This window comes from Cucurbita pepo, chromosome 4, assembly GCF_057944985.1.
Source record: "Cucurbita pepo subsp. pepo isolate OVF chromosome 4, ASM5794498v1, whole genome shotgun sequence".
NCBI lineage: Eukaryota > Viridiplantae > Streptophyta > Magnoliopsida > Cucurbitales > Cucurbitaceae > Cucurbita > Cucurbita pepo.
In genome coordinates, this window is record NC_141801.1 from 1,726,460 (window position 1) to 1,748,900 (window position 22,441).

At 37.2% G+C, this 22,441-nt stretch overlaps 5 protein-coding genes across 7 annotated transcripts; 1 reads left to right on the forward strand and 4 right to left on the reverse strand.

Annotated features, from left to right (window-relative positions):
* Positions 1 to 2,168: 2,168 nt before the first annotated feature.
* On the reverse strand, positions 2,169 to 3,731 carry LOC111792475 (uncharacterized). The gene is made up of 2 exons (XM_023673978.2): positions 3,539 to 3,731; positions 2,169 to 3,453 (listed from the first exon to the last, which is right to left on the reverse strand). Exons 1-2 carry the CDS (start codon positions 3,693 to 3,695, stop codon positions 2,519 to 2,521), a joined length of 1,092 nt encoding a protein of 363 aa, XP_023529746.2. The 5' UTR covers positions 3,696 to 3,731; the 3' UTR covers positions 2,169 to 2,518.
* Positions 3,732 to 5,505: 1,774 nt separating this feature from the next.
* Positions 5,506 to 9,224, reverse strand: LOC111792497 (translocon-associated protein subunit alpha). 2 transcript variants are annotated; one of them, XM_023674004.2, is made up of 8 exons: positions 9,012 to 9,220; positions 8,302 to 8,469; positions 8,137 to 8,187; positions 7,655 to 7,743; positions 6,735 to 6,812; positions 6,381 to 6,587; positions 5,919 to 5,993; positions 5,506 to 5,825 (listed from the first exon to the last, which is right to left on the reverse strand). In XM_023674004.2, the coding sequence occupies exons 1-8, from the start codon at positions 9,070 to 9,072 to the stop codon at positions 5,775 to 5,777; spliced, it is 780 nt and encodes a 259-aa protein (XP_023529772.1). In that variant the 5' UTR covers positions 9,073 to 9,220; the 3' UTR covers positions 5,506 to 5,774. The 2 variants fall into 2 exon arrangements, with proteins under 2 accessions (XP_023529772.1, XP_086979109.1); XM_087122983.1 differs by lacking the exons at positions 5,506 to 5,825; positions 5,919 to 5,993 and adding an exon at positions 6,067 to 6,292 and having other exon boundaries at positions 9,012 to 9,224.
* Positions 9,225 to 12,240: 3,016 nt separating this feature from the next.
* Positions 12,241 to 12,974, reverse strand: LOC147792765 (uncharacterized). Its single transcript, XM_087123010.1, has one exon. The coding sequence runs from the start codon at positions 12,953 to 12,955 to the stop codon at positions 12,566 to 12,568; it is 390 nt and encodes a 129-aa protein (XP_086979136.1). The 5' UTR covers positions 12,956 to 12,974; the 3' UTR covers positions 12,241 to 12,565.
* A 1,310-nt stretch (positions 12,975 to 14,284) lies between these two features.
* On the forward strand, positions 14,285 to 19,593 carry A/N-INVB (Plant neutral invertase family protein). 2 transcript variants are annotated; one of them, XM_023673886.2, is made up of 6 exons: positions 14,285 to 14,588; positions 14,674 to 14,720; positions 15,137 to 15,588; positions 16,212 to 16,643; positions 17,683 to 18,241; positions 19,113 to 19,593. In XM_023673886.2, the coding sequence occupies exons 3-6, from the start codon at positions 15,157 to 15,159 to the stop codon at positions 19,406 to 19,408; spliced, it is 1,719 nt and encodes a 572-aa protein (XP_023529654.1). In that variant the 5' UTR covers positions 14,285 to 14,588; positions 14,674 to 14,720; positions 15,137 to 15,156; the 3' UTR covers positions 19,409 to 19,593. The 2 variants fall into 2 exon arrangements, with proteins under 2 accessions (XP_023529654.1, XP_023529653.1); XM_023673885.2 differs by having other exon boundaries at positions 14,285 to 14,720.
* An 853-nt stretch (positions 19,594 to 20,446) lies between these two features.
* On the reverse strand, positions 20,447 to 22,212 carry LOC111792546 (type III polyketide synthase B-like). The gene is made up of 3 exons (XM_023674062.2): positions 22,029 to 22,212; positions 21,359 to 21,770; positions 20,447 to 21,281 (listed from the first exon to the last, which is right to left on the reverse strand). The coding sequence occupies exons 1-3, from the start codon at positions 22,210 to 22,212 to the stop codon at positions 20,699 to 20,701; spliced, it is 1,179 nt and encodes a 392-aa protein (XP_023529830.2). The 3' UTR covers positions 20,447 to 20,698.
* Positions 22,213 to 22,441: the final 229 nt, after the last annotated feature.

Genomic DNA, 22,441 nt, shown 5'->3' on the forward strand with positions numbered 1-22,441 from the left:
GGTTAGTGGGGCAAGAGGTATTTATAGCAGTCAAGGTTCGAGTGTATCCATGTAAATTCAATATCAACCGTTGGATTAAAACACGTGGCGCAATTTCAGTGACATTTAACTAACCGTGGTTAGGTTAAGAAACCCAGGGTTAGTTTCGCTGTCATGATTAAGAATCCGTATACTTTTCCGTTCCGTTTGTTTTTTCTTCAAAGGAAAAAACAATTGACAATTTACGATGTGTCGTTTAGCGGAATGGAAACGGAAGCGGTCTTGCGGTGAACGGCCACCTTTGGTCACTAAACGACGTGTCGAAAACGCGAAGAACAAACAACGAGCTTAATTGTATTTAGAATTTTATTTATTTCTAATAATTTTGAATGGAATGGAACCATATGATTATTTAATAGAGTATACAAATATAAATGACTAATTATATAATAATTAATTATAATTAATAAATTTTATAAATGGAAACAAATAAATTTTAAATATTAGTCTATTTATTTAATTTTAAATATTTAATTAAAATTTGCAGCTCAATTTCAATAAATAATAAAAAGTAATAAATTAAATAATATATATATATATATTCAAACTATTAATAAATTTAATATTGTTTGGTTTAACACCACTAATTTTAGAGAAATTTATAAATAAATAAATACTTAAATTCATTTATTTTTTAAAAAAATATTATAAACAAACTAATATTCTGAAAAATGAAATTGGAATATTGGTGGGCCCACCTTAAAGGGAATATATATATATATATATATATATATATATATATATATATATATATTTTTTTTTTTTTTTTTTTTTTTTTTTTTAAATAGTTTTTTGTAAAGATTGCTACAATGACTCTAGACCATAACTTTTTCTTTTGAGAGCCATCATTTGGTATCCATAAAAGAAGGGATTTTTTATTTTATTTTTTATTTTCTTTCTATTTTTAAAAGCAATAAATAGAGAGGAATAATGCTTTTTTACAAAATTTAAATAAATAAAATTATTTAAAAAAAAAACATAGGGTGTGAAAATATGATACTTGGCCTCATCAATATATATATTTTTTATTTCTAACTTTAATTTTCATGAAATTTTATATTTAATGCTTACTATATGTTAGAGGTTAATATTTGAAATTAAATATATATATATTTTGCCCCTAAGTTATGTTCTTATTAGCAAATATATATATACACACATATAGATGAAAAAGGTGTACAGGGGATCGGGTTCTCGGAGGACATCTAAAATGTGACCAAGCATGACATTGGAGATTATTTTTAGATTCCCACGAAACGAAGATAGTTAACATGTGCCACATAGAAAGGTCTGACTCGTATATGATGTACATAAGTTTAATAAAATAAAATAATAAAATGTTTCAAAAGATATTTTATATATATAATAACTTTTCGATCGAGATTTTTAATTAACTTTTAATAAAAATTATTAAAGATAAAAAGAATAAAAAAATTAAGATTTTTTCTTGTTCGTGAGACCTTATTCCTAACTAAAGATTTATAGGATAGGGACGAGGATGATAGTATCGTTCCTTCGTGCTCTCATTACTATTACTCTATTTTTGCAATATTGATGTTTCTGTAGTATTGGACATTGGCGGGGAAGGAGAACAAATCACCATTTATAAGGGTGTGGAAACCTTCTCGAACAAATCACCATTTATAAGGGTGTGGAAACCTTCTCGAACAAATCACCATTTATAAGGGTGTGGAAACCTTCTCCTAGCAGACGCGTTTTAAGACTTTGAAGGGAAGCTCGAAAGGGAAAGTCCGAAGAGGACGATATCTACCTGTGATGGATCTGGGCCGTTACAAATGGTATCAGAGCTAGAAACCGGATGATGTGCCAACCTTCTCGCTGTTCCCCGAAGGAGGGTAGACACGAGGCGGTGTGCCCGTAAGGACACTGGGGCTCAGGGGGTGGATTGTGATGTCCCACATTGGTTGATGGGGAGGAGAACAAATCACCATTTATAAGGGTGTGGAAACCTTCCCCTAATAGCGTGGATTGTGATGTCCCACATTGATTGGGGAGGAGAACAAGTTTCCGCTGGCAAACGCGTTTTAAAGCCTTGAAAGGAAGCCCAAAGAAGACAATATCTGCTAGCGGTAGATCTGAGCTGTTATAGTAGACGGTTTTTATCTACATATTTAAAAGTTCATACCAACGTTTTATATATTTTGAATACATCGATCTCGTAGCTTTATATTGAATACATGGATCAAAGACCACAACCAACCAATTTGATGTCACTTTTACAACACAAAACAAATTATAAACACAAACTCCACAATATACTCTCTCTTTCCCTCTAAATATGTTTCTTCTTGTGATCTCCACTTGAAGACTTTATTACATCAACAACAAAGTTTGAAGCTAATATATAAAATATGACACCAAGCAGCTTCCTTACTACTAACAAATGGCAACCAATTCAAACATATATATGAACTTAATATATAGCACTCATGAACTTATTCTTGCAGATATATTTCTCCTAAGGGTGTGGAACAGGAGGATGAAGAGGAGGAAACTTCTTGCCAAACTTGGGGTGGGATAAGTACTTTGGAGGGATAACAGGGATGACCTTAGGAACTGGTGGACATGGAGGAAGCTTTGAAATTGGAGGAAGAATCTTGTAAAATGGATGCTTGTAGACTGGTGTTGGTGGTTTTGGCACGTAAACGGGTGGTTTTGGCACGTAAACGGGTGGTTTAGGCACGTAAACGGGTGGTTTAGGCACGTAAACGGGTGGTTTTGGTGGTTTTGGCTCATTGACTGGTGGCTTTGGTGGTTTTGGCTCGTTGACTGGAGGTTTTGGCTCGTAGACTGGTGGTTTCGGCTTTTTTGGCTTTTTTGGCTTTTTCGGTTTTGGCTTGTAAACCGGTGGGGGCTTTTCATAGACCGGAGGAGGCTTTTCATAGACCGGCGGAGGCTTCTCATTGACCGGAGGAGGGTTTTTGGGAACTGGGGGAGGCTCATAAACCGGTGGAGGCTTTTCGGGGACGGGTGGCTCTTCCGGGGTGGGTGGAGGGAAGAATTTGTGATGGTAAGGAGGGAAATATGGATGACCAAACAATGGAGGATGAGGAGGGAAGACAATAGGAGGCAAAGGAGGATGATGATAATGCCAAAAGAAGGCAGAAACACAAGTTCCACTTTCAAACTTAAGCGCACCAGACAAACCAAATGTATGTTTTCCATTACCATTGGATTTCAACACAATCATGGAGGATTCCAAGCCATCAGGAGATGAACAAGGAGTAGAAGAAGCACTATGAAGCTGAGCAAAGCACTTACCCTTCAACTTTCCATCTTTCAAAGCCTCCATTGGAAGCAACACTTTGAACTTCCCTTCTTCATTAAGCTCTGCAAACCCTTTTCTTTCAAAGCTTCCATCCTTCAGCTTGCAGTCGACGCTGACACGAAGCCCTGCATTGGATTATTCATTCAAGTTCATAACATTTAAAAAGAATCAAACTTAAATGAATTGAGTAAATGAGATGAGAAACTAAACCTGTGAAGGCATGAGTGGTTTTAATGTTGTTCTTGTGGCAGTCTGCACATTCTCCGACCCCGACAACCTCAACGGTTGTCAAGTCGCTGCCATGGCAGAAAGTTGCAGCAAAAAGGAAGAAGAACCAGAAAAAGAAACAGACAGAAGGGCTCTGCATGGAGGAATGAAGAGGGAACTGAAAGTGCAAGACAGTGAACCCAAATGGATCATTTTTATAGGAATTTGAAGGAGAAGATCAGAAGGTAAGCACCGACGGTAGAGTTATGATATTGGGGTCCAAACTTTTGGGTGATTTAGTTTGCTGATTGGCACATTGGCATGGCATTCAATAACTTCAGCTACTCTGCTACTTACTCATCTACCAAGAAAATAATGCTCATAATTGAGATTAATCTTTTAAGTTCTTCAAATGTTGGTATGCATTTAATTTTCCTGTTTTTTCTCTTTCGGAATATTTTTACTTTCCTATACTAGATGTTTTCGTTAGAGGCTCGAGCGGAGGGGAGGATACAAACCTATCATGGATAATTTAAACCAGGTAAACAATATCTACTCTATGCTAAGTCCTTGTCTGTTCTAGAGATTTGTAGTTGAGTATGGCCAATTTTGGGTCGAACGAGATTGTGTTTGTAGTCTCATTTCTATGATTATATTCAAAGTTTGTTCACGGGTGGCTAGGGGTAGACGTCGTCGAAAGGAAAATCAATGATTTGTATGATGCAAACAAGAGAACTCAAGAGGCATTTCTATCCTTACAAGGTGTAAAGTTGGTAACATGTGAACCTAAGGGCTTGTGTAATAAGTGAGTTAGGTTCAAGAATAGACTTGTAATAGTATAAAAGGGATGAATCACAAGAAACGATTTAATGAAAGGGCAAAGGTGCGATGATCGATCGGTACTTCTAATGGTCGATACCGACAAGAGAAATAATATTTTTCTTATACAAGGTTAGACTCAGGCATGTTCTATGCATTACTCCCTCACAATGGCACTTCTCAAAGATCTGTAAAGAGAATCATATGATCCGAGTTCTCTCCTCTAATAAGAACAGGGGAGATCCACAACAGGTACTATTATCACATATACTAAGGAAAACAAAAAACTCGAGCATGATCGGAAGTTTTGGGGTATAAAATTTAGCTAGGGATGTTCATGCATATGTGAAGTACAAAGACGAATGCTACGGTAAGATCATCTAAAATCCACAAACAGTTCTTCCTGGTCAAGTAAGTCATAAGTCATGGAACAAATGGCATCCAAATCCTCCTAAACATTTTCTTCAGCAATCAATCACAATTCGAATCCGCTATGTCAAAGACATCTAAAAATAACAGATTAGCTCTCTGTTCTTACCATCAGATCAAGTCAGGATGGTTTATCCTTCTCCTCATCTTTTTACAACCCAAGATTGTGAAAAGAAAGGCATTAATGGAGCGCCTACAACATTACAGTTGGAGGTTTGATAAGGTAGCATTTGCAGTTGATGATATTTTATGAATATAATCGAACCGAAGGGCGTCGACAAGTTCCATATAAATAGGCCAGATATTATCGTCCTTGAAAACTAAAAAATAAAAAACAAGAAAATCCAGATAGACAAATGGGAGACCCAATCTCATTGACTACCATCTTGCTGGCTAATTTAAGAGTCTTTACCCAACTCTTAAGCAATTAAATCAAGTCTCCATTTGTCTCCTTATAAAATCATATATATGAAAGCATGAAAGCTACTAGCCAAGACCTCACATGGGGCAATTTAATGAGGGAGAAACTGATATCAAGCAAATTAACAGTTTTATAGGAAGCCATTCGACATCGAGATGTGTAAGGAGCAGAAACTTTCCCATGATGTAGAGGTAAATGATTTCAAAGAGAATTGGTAACCTGCACAGCCCACGGGCCACGACATCGATGATCCAACAAGGCAAGGATTGTGACTAATACAAAAAAGGGGTTCCAAGGAAAGTTAAGAAAGTTTCAACTTTGATAATCATATGCTCCAAGGAAAATTCTCTAGATTCAGAAAACTGTATCATTGCGGACTTAATTTAGATCGACATTAAGAAACAATTCCCTGACATGCTACACTGGCAAGGAAGGGTTGTTTAACGCACCTAACTTACAAAAACTAGTCAACTTTGACTCTCTCCTCAAATCTTCAACTGCCTAACGTGAGTTACTGGAATCTGCACATTGTCAGTGTACTATGCAAACTGGGATGGAGACTAGTCCTTTTTAATTCTTCTTCTTTGACTTGCTTGATGAGGATTGAGTGTATGCAGTTCCCTAGGGATCAGAGGAGATAAGATTACAAAATATATCAGCAGCAGTTTCCAGATTTTCTTTAGACATTTATGAATTCCGTGAACAAGTACAAACCTGAAGCCATTCATCCATCGAGGTATCAACGGTTTTTGTTCCCACTTCAACCTTGGAAGCAGCCCTCTTGGGTTTCTGACACATTCAAGGAATTGCATAGAATTTTATGCCAAAATCATTCATATATCTAGAAAATGATTAAATTAGATAAAGATTAACATTTTGCAGCTCCACCATTCTCATACTCCAAATATTAAGGTGAGAAGTTTCAGTATGACGACCGGGACCATGGTTAATAATAAAAGAAAGGCTACAGTTAAATACTTGTAAAAGACCAGTTCAGATATATATCAAGTCACAAACAAAGTAATAACATGTTTGTTGAAAAATACTCCCAATGCCGGGACAATAGTCCAACATTGATGTACCAGCAGCTAATAAGAGGTAAAAGAATATAAATAAGGCAAGATCCACTATTAGAAAACAAGGTCATCATCAAATAAAGACCAGAAAGATCTATACCTTGGACAGCTTTTGCTGTACTAGACCATGAATCCATAAGCCAAGCATAACGAGAAGTGCAATTCCAAGAGTGACTAAAAACACAGTCTCAATGCTGATGAAACCACTAGCTTCAATGACGTCAATAGTACCGTTATAGAAGATGCTTTGGTATGCATTCTGGTCTATCTCATAATATATGGTGCCCACTAGATCAAAGTTTCCAGGCTGCACATGAGGAATATATTAAGGTGTTTTCATTTCCTCAATTAATAGAACTTTAAAACTGATGAGGATAAGCAGATAGTAATTTTATAAACTGAAAATTCATATCATGGGGACGAGGAACTGCTATAATAATGATTATGAACGAACCTGCAAAAACTTGCTGACAGCAAATGCATATGGGTAAGAAGCTTGGGTAGAAGGGGGCACCGTTGCATTGTGGAAAACCTACAAGTACAACAAGGAAGATCATGTAAGTTAAAAATACCAAGCTGAAGTTATTGTGAAGAGAAGCTGAGTTAAGAAAAGCACAAATATTACTGGAAGTTCATAGCGGGGATTTATAATGAAAGAAAAATAAGCTTGTACTCAAAATACCAAATTAAATATATATATATATATATATATATATATATATAGAGAGAGAGAGAGAGAGAGAGAGAGAGAGAGAGAGAGAGAGAGGATGTTGAACTTCATTTTTAAATTATGTAATATTATCTTGACTGTAAGAATAGTCAATCAACAGACATGAACCAAACCAAGAATAGCATGATAACAATTGACATTGAGATACAAAATATATTGCAGAAATAGTAATAGGAACATTTTTCTGTAGAAAGTTTGCACGAGACAAGATTTGAAAAAGAAGAAATTTACTTATTAGAAAAAAGAAGAAAGATAAATGACTAAACATACATTAGAAGAAAACATGATATTCCTTCCATTCAACTAAACTAATGATGTCCAACCTACAAAGGGCCAAACTAGAGGAAGTCTAGGCAGTCAAGATGCCTTCTTCAAGGAGTAAGAATCGGAACTCGTAACTTTCAAATAAAAGGCATAACGTATTTCATAAACATATTAGTGAGTGAAACTCAACCTGCCCAACACAAACAGTATCCTCTCCAAAATTCACATTCAACTGATTGAGATTGAAACATAGACAAATCAAATGTTTGTACCATGCAGTCTATGCTTGTATTCATTAAATATTGGAGGAAAAGAAAAAGAAAACAATTTGAGATCATACAGCAACTCTATTTAATAATCATATGTCAGGCTGGGATTACCTGTCCAGTAAGATTTTGAATCAACACACGATGATCAAAAGTGTAGTGAACGCTGGCCTTAATAGCTATAATATTCAAGCTTGATTCCCCTGGATTAACAAATAACAGTCGAGGAAATTATTGACCTATAAGATTTTGCATCATTGATAAGCGATAAAAGGTTTAATCAATGCTGGCCTTAGTAGCTTTCCTATTACATTCAAGCGTGACTGACACATTTAACAAAACTCAATCAAAAGAAGTGAATGTAATACAGTCAGGAAAATAAATTCAGATGAAAACCCACGTTTCCAACAGAGAACAAACATAAATAATAACAAAACAATTAACAGCAATAAAAAAAATTACAGATTAATAGAAAAAGACTGGCCATCAGGTGCAACAATATCAATCAGAAGAGGCCATCTTTGAGTTCAAAGATGCCTGTGATTGTTGATAGGAGATGTAAGGGTCCAAAGGTTTAGCAGATTAAAGTTAGTTACCATCATTTTTCACTCCTGCGAGTAGTTGGGTCTCTGCACCAGCTTGCACTACTGCAATGGAAGGCATGAACTTCAATGTAAATTATAGATATCATAAAAGTATGTCACTCTTATCAAAGAAGTAAAAAAAATGTAACCAAATCCTGAATCTAGTTGAACACTTACTGCGTGCACTATTTTTTGGAAAAACGCAGACAGTATTAACTCCTGGAGCTGAACCGAAGATCACATCCCCAAAATCCTGAGAATCTTCTTCACCCACAACTCCCAGATCACTAGCTTCTTCAACAACCTGAGATGGTTCGCCCTCGGAGTCCGATTGACAAGTGGCAACTGTTAAGCAAATAAACAACAGAGTAAAATGATCCGCTAGAACAACGAAATTCAATGCATTCAATGAAAGACAAAATTGCATGCTTTGGTCTTCTACATAGAATGAACAATCGAATTACTAGTAAATTCAATGAAAACAAATTCGCTGGGGATTATGACTTAAAAAATGGCGACAATCAATTTATAATTCTCGGAAGAGAGGAGGGGGATGTAATTTCAGTAATGGCAACAGATAAACAACTTGATGATGATTCCCAGCATTGTAACAGTACTTCTTAAACGAATTATCATTTGACCATCAAAACCAGAGAAAAAAGAACAAAATACTAATAGGAAAGTGACGCGATCCAATATAAAATGAATAATCTGATCGGAACCCACAAGAGAAACAATCAAACCAAGAAAAAGTCAAAGACCTAGACCGCATTAGACCAGAAAATCCCGATCGAAAACCATGCAAGGCAATTCCAAAAGAAGAATCCGCAAGACCCAAGCGATGGAGAAACGTGTAGATCTAAGATTGAAAAAAAAAAAGAGCGAACCTCGGAGAAATGGAGAGGCAAGAAGAAGAATGGCGAGGAAGAAAACTCTGAAGGTGTTCATGGCGAATCAAACGGAGAGCGTAGATTGAGAGTTGAAACTTCGATCGGAGAGACGACCAAGCTTCAATTTTGGAGGGTTAAGGTTGGGATTTGGGGATCCATTAGCGACCTTTATTTGGGAGGGAGAACCCGCCTTCCCCAAATTGCTACACGTTTCTCTAATTTCCCTTTTTCTTTTCTTTTTTTTCTTTTCTATTTAATTATACAAATTAACTCTTAATTTTAAAATGTTTAAGTTCTATATATATATTTTTTTTTTTTTTTTTTTTTTTATTAAGTAGGAATCTTTAGCACCCGTTTTGAAACGGGTAAAGAGAGGTTTTCGTACCGTTATAAGGAATAACGTGGGATCTCACGATACATTACCTTTGAGGTCCAACATCCTCTACCCCTTTAGATGTCCAGCTTCCTCACTAGCACACGACCACGTATCTGACTCTGATATTATTTATAACAGCACAAGTCTACCACTAGTAAATATTGTCCGCTTTAGCCTGTTCTCACAATTTTAAAACGTGTCTACTAAGAGATATTTCCACATCTTTATAATGAATGTTTTCTTCCCTTCTCCAACTAATATGAAACTCACACAATAATTTTAAAATTTGAAATTGTAAAAATATATATATATTTCATTAAAATAAATAATAACAAAAACTACCCTTTAATTCAATTTGTCAAAATTATTTATCGCCGCAATTTATATGTGTGACAATAACTTCATCTCATTATATATTTTTTAACGAATTTCAAAATTCAAAAATGAAATGGAACCGTTTAAAGTCTAGAGTCCTTGTTAGAGTCTTAATGTTAATTTGGTTACGAAGTCTTTAAATTTAAGGAAAAACTCATTTTTATTTATTTTGTAATTGATTTTATTTTTACGACTTCAACCAAAATATTTTATATTATAAATCTTCTCTTCGTCTCACTAGGTAAGATATTGTTCATGTTCTTTAATGTCCCATATCTAGAATTTTGATCGAGATTCAAAATTTGGATTCGAATATTTGATGGTCCCGACATTCTAATGCATCCCTACCTTCCCTTTCTAATAGTGAATACTATCTCTATAAATCAATATGTCGTATCCTTACTCATATACTTTCTAAAAAAATATTCAAAATGTCAGAATGAAATATTTATTTATTAATTCAATTTTTTTTTTATTTGAAAAAATAAGACAAAGTGTGTCATTATTAAAATAAAAATACAAACTTTTGAAATTGGCACCCATATGTAAAGTTTTAAAATAATATAAATGTGAGAAATAATTAGAAATTGGCACCAATATGTAAAGTTTGTCCTCACATGAGCACTCCTAATAATTAAATACAAACTTTGGTACATCACACTCATTTAATGCAATTGATGGATCATAATGGTGTTGGAGTGTGAATCAATCAATCAAACATTTTATATTGCTTTTCATAATTCTTGGACTCTATTAATTTAGATTCAAGATTTCTTTGCAATTTCAACCACTTCTTTTTCCCAATAAGTCAAATAATGAGACGACAAACAAATTTTTTTTTTTTTTTTTTTTTTTGAAGAATTAATGGACAAGTTTCGTCTTAATAGTTTGATTGTTTAACAGTTTCAGTTGGATGAAAGTTCCGTTAATTTAGGGAATGATCATGATTTAATCAAGGAATACTATCTTCATTAGTATGAGACCTTTTAGGGAAGGTCAGACACTCAAAGTAGACAATATCGTACCATTGTAAAGAGTCATGTTCATCTAACATGGTATTAGAGTCATCTCCTAAACTTAGTCATGTCAATATAATCCTCAAATGTCGAAGAAAATATTGTGAGCCTCAAAGGCATAGACAACAAGTGACTAAAGTATCAAAGTCATGCTCTAAACTTAATCATGTCAATAGAATTCTCAAATGTCGAATAAAGCATCGTGAGCCTCGAAGACATAGACAACAAGTGATTAAAGTATCAAAGTCATGCTCTAAACTTAGTCATGTCAATAGAATTCTCAAATGTCAAACAAAGTAGACAACAAGTGACTAAAGTATCAAAGTCATGCCCTAAACTTAGTATGTCAATAGAATTCTCAAATGTCGAACAAAATATTGTGAGCTTCGAAGGCATAGACAACAAGTGACTAAAGTTTCAAAGTCATGCTCTAAACTTAATCATGTCAATAGAATTCTCAAATGTCGAATAAAGCATCGTGAGCCTCGAAGGCATAGACAATAAGTGACTAAAGTATCAAAGTCATGCTCTAAACTTAGTCATGTCAATAAAATTCTCAAATGTCGAACAAAGTATTGTAAACCTCGAATGCATAATCAACAAGTGACTAAAGTATCAAACAAAGGGTATAGATCTTCGTGTTCATCTAATACCATTTAGTTTTAGATCTCAAAATATGACACTCGTGACATATTTCAAAAGGTTACATTTAATCACTATTAAAATTAATTAAAAAATTACACATCATAATATATAAATCAATCAAATGGAAAATTAACATTAGGATCAAAAGTAAGTATAAATTCAAGAATAAAAATGTAAAATCCTCTCTAAACTAAACTTTAAACATCAAAGTAAGGGCAAAAATTAAATAATATTTTTCTCTAAATTAATTTTAAATGAAATTTATCCCCCCCCAAAAAAAAAACCCTATCACTTGGCTTCCCTCCAAAGGTTTGGCAAAAGATGATTGGTCCACGCATTAGCGGATATGAATAGACCTCTACGTTCAATTAGGAATTCAAATTTGAAGTACGGTGTTTTACTCTTTCCAATTACTTGATCAAACCGCGATCAACGGCCAGATTTTAAGATCAAGTTTCTCCTCTTTTTTTTCTCCCTAAACTTCCGGACGCCTTTAATTTATTAAATTCACTATTTCTTTTTTTATTTTTTAAATCGTCAATCAATTGACTTTCTCCAAAAACATGGAAACTCTCAACAAAAGTAATTTAAAAATGCTTCAATAGGAAGGTTTTTTTTTTTCTACAAAATAAATTAAACAAGAATACAAAAGTAATCACAATGATCACTGTTACAAGTAATCTAATTATTTGTTTCTTTTTGTTTTTGAATTCAACATTAGAGAAGAGATCGAACGTCAAATGTGTATATATGTTTGTTTGTTCTAAAAAGAAAATTATTCAAATTAATTTCCAAGGAAACTAAGCGCTTATGGTGAAGAAAACAAGTGATCTGTTCTATTCAGAGCTTCAAAGTGATTCACAAATTACAGGAATGAAAATCTACGAGTATTTATATTTATTTGATAAACGAAAACAGTTCATCTTCATCTTCATCTTCATTCAAGCACTAAAACCAAGGCCAACTGATAAGATTTCCATCCAATAATACAACATACATCCACTGTATATATAAACACGGATTTCCTTTTGCAAAAAGTTAGATCAACGGAAACATACCTTTTATGAAATCAAATCAACCGCAACGCGCTCCACTGCAGAGGAGCGGTCGCGTACGCCATTTCTATATACATAAGGTTTCTATATGGACCAGCTCTCACGGAACGAGGACTGGAACTGCACGAGAACAAGCAGCAGCACGATCAACGCAGCGACGCCCCACGGCGAACTTCCCTCGGCAGGGAGGTGGTGCGTTCTTCGGCGGCGGTCCCAAGGCGAGGAAGAAAAGTAGCTCGGATCGACGGAGGAGAGGATTCGGGCAAGGATGATGAGGAGGACCGGCGTAGCGAAGAGAATCCAGTTGATTTGATCCTCAGCGGCCTCAACGGCGGACTCGTAGGAGAGCCACCAGGAGGCGCCGAGGAAGATGAAGACGACGGCGAGGAGGAGGAGGACGGGATACGGCAGAGGGTTGAGGGAGAGAGAGTCGAGAATTGAATCTGCGGTGGTTCTGCTTCTGTAATTGCTCATTGATTTGGGGATTTCTTCTTGAGAGTTTGAGAATTGGAGATGGAGAGTAAAGGGAGTTTAGTCCAGTGAATTTATAGCGGGAGGAAGACTAGAGGTACGGTTCAGTGTGGGGCAATGTATGGGGAGCCATGTGGTGGTCGGTGATTGAGTCAATCTTGACCGTTGATCTACTTTTTCCGTAACCCGTTGATTTTTTTTTTAATTCTAAAATTTAACGACACGTCTGCACGATACAATGCATCACTTAATTAAGGGTTTATATTTTTTAAATCTAGTTTAGCTTCCTTAATAGCAATTTATTTAATTTTTGTTTGTTTTTTTTTTATAAATTAATTCAAATTTTCAATATTTAAAATATATTTTTAATTTGGCAAAATAATAATAATAATAATAATAAATACTCAAAGAGATACTCTCTACAATGGTATGATATTGTTCACTTTGAGTCTAACCTCTTATGGCTCTGCTCTGTGTTTGTCGAGAAGGCCCCGTACTAATGGAGTTTTGGGACTTTCATCCTCGGTAATAATATTTTTTTTTTTTGAATTTATTAAAACATTTGAAAATTTATATATATATATATATATTAAAAAAATACAAAATTTACGAATATTTTTACTAATTACATATGACTAATTCCGATGGAATATTTTGATATAAAAAATTATATAATTATTTAAATTTTGAACTAAATGATTATAATGAGTTATTGAGACCGTACAAATGGCCCTACCTCTTCAGAGATTTCGAGACTTTATGAGTCATTGAAATCCTACACCATTAGAGTTTATCGAGCTTGTTTCAGGTTAACTTTCGAAAATGTTTGGCGACACCATAAGAGTTCATCGAATTTGTTTCGAATGAACCCCTCAAACATGCAAGAAAAATCAAAGTGGGTTCCATAGAGCGGCTAAGCGGGCTCATAAAACTTAGCCAAAAAAAAAATATGGAAACTCGAGAAATTTCAAGGTAATAGAGAGTAATGGAGAGAGATTTCTCATTATTACCTAAACGAGATCCGAAGTGGGGATTATGTTTCTCGTCCCCGCCCCACCTCACTTTTCGTATATAAATTCAAATACATACACATCAAACTAAAATACCTGATTCCGGTGAATATTTCAACTAGAATAAATAAAATTTTATGAAAAAAATGAAGAACGTGACCGATCGGTCTGGTGTGAACATGTTTAGTGTAAGATGAAAAAATATAATTAAGAAATTAGTTATATTTGGGAAGTGTTGAATGATAGATGAACAATATAAGCAATTTGTTAGAGGTGAGTTCATTAAACAGGTGAAGACGAGGGGTCGTATAATCAAAATGGGTTGTTTCAATTATCACCATAAACGCGTCTTCAACCTTCCACAAATTTCCATCTGTTTCTCAACTCAAACAGAAATTTCTGAAACCGTAAACAAATTAAGGGGAAAAAAAGGTTGGAAAAGAGTAGCCATAATCAAATCATTGCCCACCTTGGATCATTCAAACCGTACACGTGCCCTAACAAACCCCTATTTTCCTCTGCCCCCTCAAAACCGACTCCCTCCATTCTTGTTGATCTTCACACACCCGTCTCCATCGCCCCTTTTTCACCTTTTTTCTCGTGTTTCTCTCCGCCATTGTTGATGGGTCGCTCTTGTTTTCCTTATTCCTGAATACCCACTTCCTGTTTTTTGCAAATTTTTCCATTTCTAACTCGTTTTTGTGTTTGCAGCCTTGCATGGAGCTTGTATTTTCCATGAGAGTCTGAGAAATTCGCTGGTGAGTTCTTGTGTTTCTTGATGTAATGTAGCTGTTGTTGTTTTGATGGGGATTGTTCTTAATCTGTTTGCATTTGGTGTTTATGATTTTGATGCTCTGTTTTTAATCAAATCTCTGTTCTCTTGCGATTGATGAAACCATGAATGGGAAATTTGCGGAGAGTTTAGGTTGTGTAGAAATGTCGATTTCTTCGTCGAATCCGACTCGGAATGGGAGTGTTAAAAACAACGATATGTTACACAATGTTAATGAGATTGAAGAAAGTGAGTTTTCCAAGCTATTGCTTTGATGGGGATTGTTCTTAATCTGTTTGCATTTGGGGTTTATGATTTTGATGCTCTGTTTTTAATCCAATCTCTGTTACCTTGAGAAATCGCTCTCTTGCGGTTGATGAAACGATGAATGTGAATTTGCAGAGAGTTTAGGTTGTCTAGAAATGTCGATTTCTTCGTCGAATCCGACCCAGAATGGGAGTGTTAAAAACAACGATACGTTACACAATATTAGTCAGATTGAAGAAAGTGCGTTTTCCAAGCTATTGGATAGGCCAAGGCCATTGAACATGGAGAGACAGAGATCATTTGATGAAAGATCGCTAGCGGACTTGGCGATTGGTTTCTCCCCACGCTTATCTTCGAGAGTTTCTTCGGAGAACTTTACTCGATTGATAGACAATTATGATCAAACTCCATCTCCTGGTAGAAGATCGGATTTCAATACTCCAAGATCCCAGATTGGATTCGAGCAGCATCCTATGGTGGCCGAAGCTTGGGATGCTTTGAGGCGTTCGTTGGTCCATTTTCGTGGCCAACCAGTTGGTACTATTGCTGCTTTGGACAGTACTGAAGAAAATCTTAATTATGATCAAGTAAGAACACTGCATCAATAATTACTTGCATTCCATGTTCAATCCCTGTTTGGTTGTGTTTAATCTTGCTCGTTAATCATTTGGATGGGTTTAGAATGTTTCGTTCTCGTACCCGTGAAGCATGGATACTTCAATTTGGACAACATGTTTGTATCTGATACTCCGAAATTTGTCTGACATGCGCCGAACAGTTGTAAACACAATAAATACGTCTCGAATACCTCGGAACATGTCTAGAGTGAAACATGTCTAAATGCTTAAGCATTATTGACTTGAAATTTCCTTTTGCATTAAGATGTTTAATCATTTACAGAATTTACGATTTGGCTTGGATCAAGCTTGAATATTTTCAAGATAAAGCATTGTATCATCTATGCATAAACATCATAAACTATAACAAAATTTTAGAGCAAAACCGGTTCTAATGTATACAAGTGATATGTATTATAGTAAATGCGTATTAATGTCTTCATATGTATTAAAAACCTTTTGAAATGATCTATATCTTGTCATGTTTGTGTCTTGAATCTGTCTCGGTGCTTCTAGTTGATTAATCGTTCATACCAGAACTTATATTGATCTGAATTGAGAGCCCGACACACAAATAACTTCTTTGTTCATAGGTGTTCGTGAGAGACTTTGTCCCAAGCGCATTTGCTTTTCTAATGAATGGGGAGCCTGAGATTGTAAAAAACTTCATTTTAAAGACGCTACGGCTTCAGTCGTGGGAGAAAAAGATCGACAGGTTTCAGCTTGGAGAAGGGGTGATGCCTGCTAGTTTCAAAGTACTTCATGATCCAGTGAGGAATTCTGAAACTTTAATTGCAGATTTTGGAGAGAGTGCAATAGGAAGAGTTGCTCCAGTTGACTCCGGATTCTGGTGGATTATATTGCTACGAGCATACACGAAGTCCACTGGTGACTCTTCCTTGGCTGAACTACCAGAATGTCAAAAGGGAATGCGCCTTATTTTGAGTCTCTGTCTTTCCGAAGGGTTCGACACGTTCCCTACCCTTCTCTGTGCCGATGGATGCTGCATGATTGATAGACGAATGGTGCGTTTCTTTCAACCTTGCCCTTTATAAACATAATGATGAAACTAACAATTAATGCTTGAGTTCTGGAATTCACTAGGGAGACAGTTTGAGATATTGGATTCTGTGAATGGAATGATCACATGTTGTTAAAATTATGGTTTAAATCCATTTTGGTTTTCAATTTTCAGATCTGTTTCAAAATAAGATTTAAACCGAAAATTATCTAGGCCGACTTTGTTATGTGTGAGATCCCACATCAGTTGGAGAGGAGAACGAAACATTTCTTATAAGGGTGTGGAAACCTCTCCCTAGTAGACGCGTTTTAAAACCGTGAGGCTGATGGTGATACGTAACGGGCCACAGCGGACAATATCTACTAATGGTGGGCTTGGGCTGTTACAAATGGTATCAAAGCTAGACACCGGGCAGTATGCCAACTAGGACGCTAGGCTCCCAAGAGGGGTGGATTATGAGATTCCACCTCGGTTGGAGAGGGGAATGAAGCATTCCTTATAAGGGTGTGGAAACCTCTTCCTAGCAGACGCGTTTTAAAACCGTGAGATTGATGGTGATACGTAACGGGCCACAGCGGACAATATCTACTAGTGGTGGATTTGAGCTGTTACAAATGGTATCAGAGCGAGACACCAGATAGTGTGCCAGCTAGGACGCTGGGCTCCCAAGAGGGGTGGATTATGAGATTCCACATTTGTTGGAGAGGGGAATTAAGCATTCCTTATAAGGGTGTGGAAACCTCTTCCTAGCAGACGCGTTTTAAATCCTTGACTGGAAGCCCAAAAGGGAAAGCCCAAAGAGGACAATATCTAATAGCGGTGTTACACTGTGATGTACCTTCTCTTTTTCCTTCTTTGTGGGAGACAAAAGGCTTCATCAAAGACAACCTTATCAGTCTTTATCTACCATGAGTATCTTGCTTTATTGTGTCCTAATAGGTTGCATAACAAAATGAGCTATATGCACTGTGCATTCTCGAGTCGAAATCATGATTATTATTCATTCATCTCTTATGTCTTATTGCTTTTATTATTGGTTTCAGGGTGTATATGGCTACCCAATTGAAATTCAAGCTCTTTTCTTTATGGCTTTAAGGTGTGCTTTGCTTTTGCTAAAGCACGATCACGAGGGGAAGGACTTTATCGAAAGAATAACAAAACGACTTCTTGCCTTGAGCTATCACATGAGAACTTACTTTTGGCTAGACCTAAAGCAACTAAATGATATATATCGATATAAAACTGAAGAATACTCTCACACTGCTTTGAACAAGTTCAACGTAATACCCGATTCTCTTCCCGAATGGATTTTCGACTTCATGCCAATTCATGGTGGTTACTTTATTGGAAACGTCAGCCCTGCAAGAATGGACTTCCGCTGGTTTTGCTTGGGCAACTGCATTGCTATTCTTTCTGCCTTGGCAACACCAGAACAGTCCACTGCTATTATGGACCTTATTGAATCACGGTGGGAAGAACTGGTCGGAGAAATGCCGGTAAAGGTTTGTTACCCTGCCATTGAAAGCCATGAGTGGCGGATTATAACCGGGTGTGATCCGAAAAATACGAGATGGAGTTACCACAATGGTGGTTCTTGGCCAGGTATGCACCTCTACTTTTCTTAAGAGATCGTGGGATCGGATCCAAAACCCTGTATTTGTGGTGTGGTAAAAAGAAAACATGGTTCTTGACTAGGTAGTTGACACGTTTGTTAGTTCCCATTGTTTCTGTTTTCGACTTTAGAGTGTGTACTTGCGCATTCGTTTAGGAGACTTTTACGTTATGACAAGTAGATTCTATAGAAAATTTTCAAATCATTGTAGTCTTAGGAGAGGGGGACGGAGCATTCCTTATAAGGGTGTGGAAACCTCTCTCTAACAGACGCGTTTTAAAACCGTGAGGCTGACGATGATACATAACGGGCCAAAGCGAACACTTTCTGATAGCGGTGGGCGTGGGTTGTTACAAATGGTATCAGAGCTAGACATTGGGCGGTGTGCCAGCGAGGACGCTGGCCCCCTAAAGGGAGTGGATTGTGAGATCCCACATCAATTGGAGAGGGAACGAAGCATTTCTTACAAGGGTGTGGAAATCTCTATCATATGCGTTTTAAAACTGTGAGGCTGATGGCAATATGTATCGGGCCAAAGCGGACAATATCTACTAGCGGTGGGCTTGGGCTGTTACAAATGGTATCAGAACCAGACATCGGGCCCAGCGAGGACGCTGGGTCCCCAAGAGGGGTGGATTGTGAGATCCCACATTGGTTGGAGAGGAGAACGAAACATTCCTTGTAAGGGTGCGGAAACCTCTCCCTAGCATACTCGTTTTGAAACCGTGAGGCTGACGGCGATACGTAACGGGTCAAAGTGAACAATATCTGTTAGTGGTAGGCTTTGACTGTTACAAGTTGAATCTCCTGACTTTTGCACTAGAACAGACATTGACGATGACATTGCTGCAATTCTTGCAGTTCTCCTATGGCTTCTAACAGCTGCATGTATCAAAACCGGGCGACCCCAGATTGCAAGACGTGCAATCGAACTAGCTGAAACCAGGCTACTGAAAGACAGCTGGCCTGAATATTACGACGGGAAACTCGGGCGATACATCGGGAAACAGGCAAGGAAGTTTCAGACGTGGTCGATTGCAGGTTATTTAGTAGCGAAGATGATGCTGGAAGACCCGTCGCATGCAGGCATGGTGTCTCTGGAGGAAGACAAGCAGATGAAGCCATTAATGAAAAGGTCACATTCATGGACTTGTTAGTGCTCTCTTCTTAGCTTTATTAGTGCTTTTTATAACTCTCTTCTTGCTTTTAGGAGAAACATGTTATATTCTACCGTTGGTTGTTTCTGAGAAACTTATTATAATATACTCTTTGAAACATTATATTTTGACCTTTTTTAGGAATGAAACTTTGTTTGTGCCCTTACAACAAAAATTCTCTCTCATTCATGTCTTCTTTTTCTCTCTCCTCTCTGTTCTTTTGTTCTCCCTCGACTCTCTCATCTCGATATTGTTTGAGTATCGATGTCACATCTTCATTGTCGTGACTATTTCTAGGTTGAAGGGTCGAACAAATATTCCAACATGTAGATCTCAATTACACGAAGTTTAAGAATGTTAGAATGTTACATAGTTTAGTTCAGTGAAGTTGTGACACCTCAAAGTTCAAACTTAAACTTCACTTGCGAGACTCGACATCTCGTGCTAAAGTGTGCGGAGGTTCGAGTCCTCTTCAAGGCATAATGAGAGGTTCGAGTCCTCTTCAAGACATAATGTTGAGAATGTCCGTTAAATTGGAAGGAATAAGTTTGGTAGCGGATCACGAAAACTTGAGTCCGCTTTGAAATCGTTTGTCCTGCACCTCTCGAGGGGTTAGGATTTTGAACTCAATAACTAAATTGAATGAGTTTTTTTTTTTTTCTTAAATTTCATGTAACTTTTCGAGATCTCCGTGTTGAAAGGTAGTTGTTAGGATTTTGAACTCAATAACTAAATTGAATGAGTTTTTTTTTTTCTTAAATTTCATGTAACTTTTCGAGATCTCCGTGTTGAAAGGTAGTTGTTGGAACTGTTTCTAGATGGAACTGTTTCTAGATGCTAAGAGTGTAGATCAGACAGTCTCTGGAGATAAAAAAACAATGACCAAAGCTTAATCTAGAGAAAGAGCTCACTATACCACCAAGTCATAACAACTTATCCCGAACTCCTGTCACCCAGCTAACGATGCGTTGAGACAACAAGAGCTTAAAGCTCTTGTCACCAAGCTAATGAGTGTGCATTAAAAATAGGTCAGATAAATGACTCATAAGTGAGGATGAACATTCCAAGTTCGAAGTTTTGTCGGAGCAAAGCAGATGGTGAGGCAAGGAAGAAACAAGAAAGAGATTGAAGAAACTAAACAAATCCCAATTTCCTGCCTCGTTCTGGGATTGCCAAAACGAAATCAGAGCAACACAACACACAAACAACCGATTCCATTAACCTTTCTGAAAGCAATGTATAGCAGAAATCGAAATTTCATACTGATAATCGAGGCCAGAAATATGCTCCTCACACGGACAGATTCCTCGCCAGAATCCCTTCAAACGAAATCCCAGGTCCAAACGCCAGAATCAATCCCCATTCCTCAATTTCCCCACCACCCATCTTCGTCTTCAAGCTCTCATCCACCTTGTATTCCAACACATACACGATTGTGTTACTGCTCGCATTTCCATAGTCCATCACAGCTCGCCGGCTCGCCTTCAGCTTCTCAGGTAACAATTCGAGTCTCTTCTCTAGCTTATTCAGTATCGCTGGCCCACCTGGATGTACTGCCCAGAAGATTTTGTTGTATTCTTTCTCGTGCAGCCCAACTGTTTGAAGAAATGTCTCACAGAAACTTTCGATGTTATCTTCGATTATTTGAGGAAGTTCTCTTGCTATTGTGAAGCTAATACCCTCCTCTGACATTCTCCCATCGATTACGTTCTGGGTGTTTGGAATGAATTTCTGGGTTGCGGTGTGCAGCTCAAAGAGTGGCCGTTCAATGGCCAAAACAGGGTCCGCGCCAATTAGCATTGCCCCAGCACCATCCCCAAATAGCGCCACGCCTACCAGATCGTATGGACGATGGGCACTTGGTGGCTTGTAGCTGTAAAGAAATTGATGTTTATGTTTAAATTCTGAGAACAAATGGTGTATGAGCTTTTGGGGGCGTTGAAAAGTTACCCAATAATGGTGGTTTCAGAGGTGACAAGCAGAACTCGGCTTCCGGGATTGTTTTCAGCCAAGTCTTTGGCGACTCTAAGGCCTGCCACGCCTCCAGAGCAACCCATGAAGTAAAGCATGAGCCGTTGGGTGTGAGGGCTGAGTCCAAGGCCTCTTGCTAGGAAGAGATCACCACCAGGCAGGCGAGCTTCACTTGAAGAGACATAGACTAGATGGGTAATGTCTGAAAGTGGCCTTCCCCAGTTCTTAATAGCAGCTTGTGAGGCTTCAATGGCCATGTCTGTCACAGCTTTGTTGCAGATCTCCAGTCTTTGCTTTATGGTTGCTTGGCCTTCCATTGCCAGCTCTGGGTGCTTCTTCAAGATCTCTTCCGACATCACCACGTATCTAGTTTTGACTGATGTTGTCTTGCCTGTGGATTGCCATTAGAAGATGACAGTTAATTCCGTTAAAGAGGAACAATTTTAACAACCGCTGGCATCTATCAGCTTCAACTAAAGGTCAATCTCAGGTATGTAAAATCATCTTAGAATGATTAAGTGAACTTATAAATTTCTGAAATCATCTTAGAAGTTCTATCCAAGTTCTTTCAGATCAATGAAATATGAAATCTTATTTCGATTTTAGAATCTCTGCACACCCCCGAGTAACAAAAAAGGTATAAAATTACAGAGTCGAGTGAGCTTCCGCTTGAGGTCTAGATCATCGCAGCTCGTATCCTTGAAATAGCTATCAACCAGGTAGTCTTGAAGGACAAGTTGGGGAGGGAAGGCCTTCCCAAGAGCCAGAATTGATGCTCTGCCAGGGTTAGCCTTTCCCTTGGAAGCTCCTAGTGCTCCATTTCCCTTTCCCATCTCTGAAACTTGGGAACCAAATGATTCTTTGCAGTTTGCAAAGGCAACAAAGCTATATATAAAGTTGCACTACCTGTTCATCACCTAGAAAGACAGTTTGAATGCTCAAACTCTACAATGGAAGGCATGTGATTTGAAAATCAGCACAGATTTTAGTTAAGAAGCGGGGCATTCATTTAAGCTGTGTGTACTAGTAAGATAGAGATTTGGTTAAAGCACATTTTCTGTC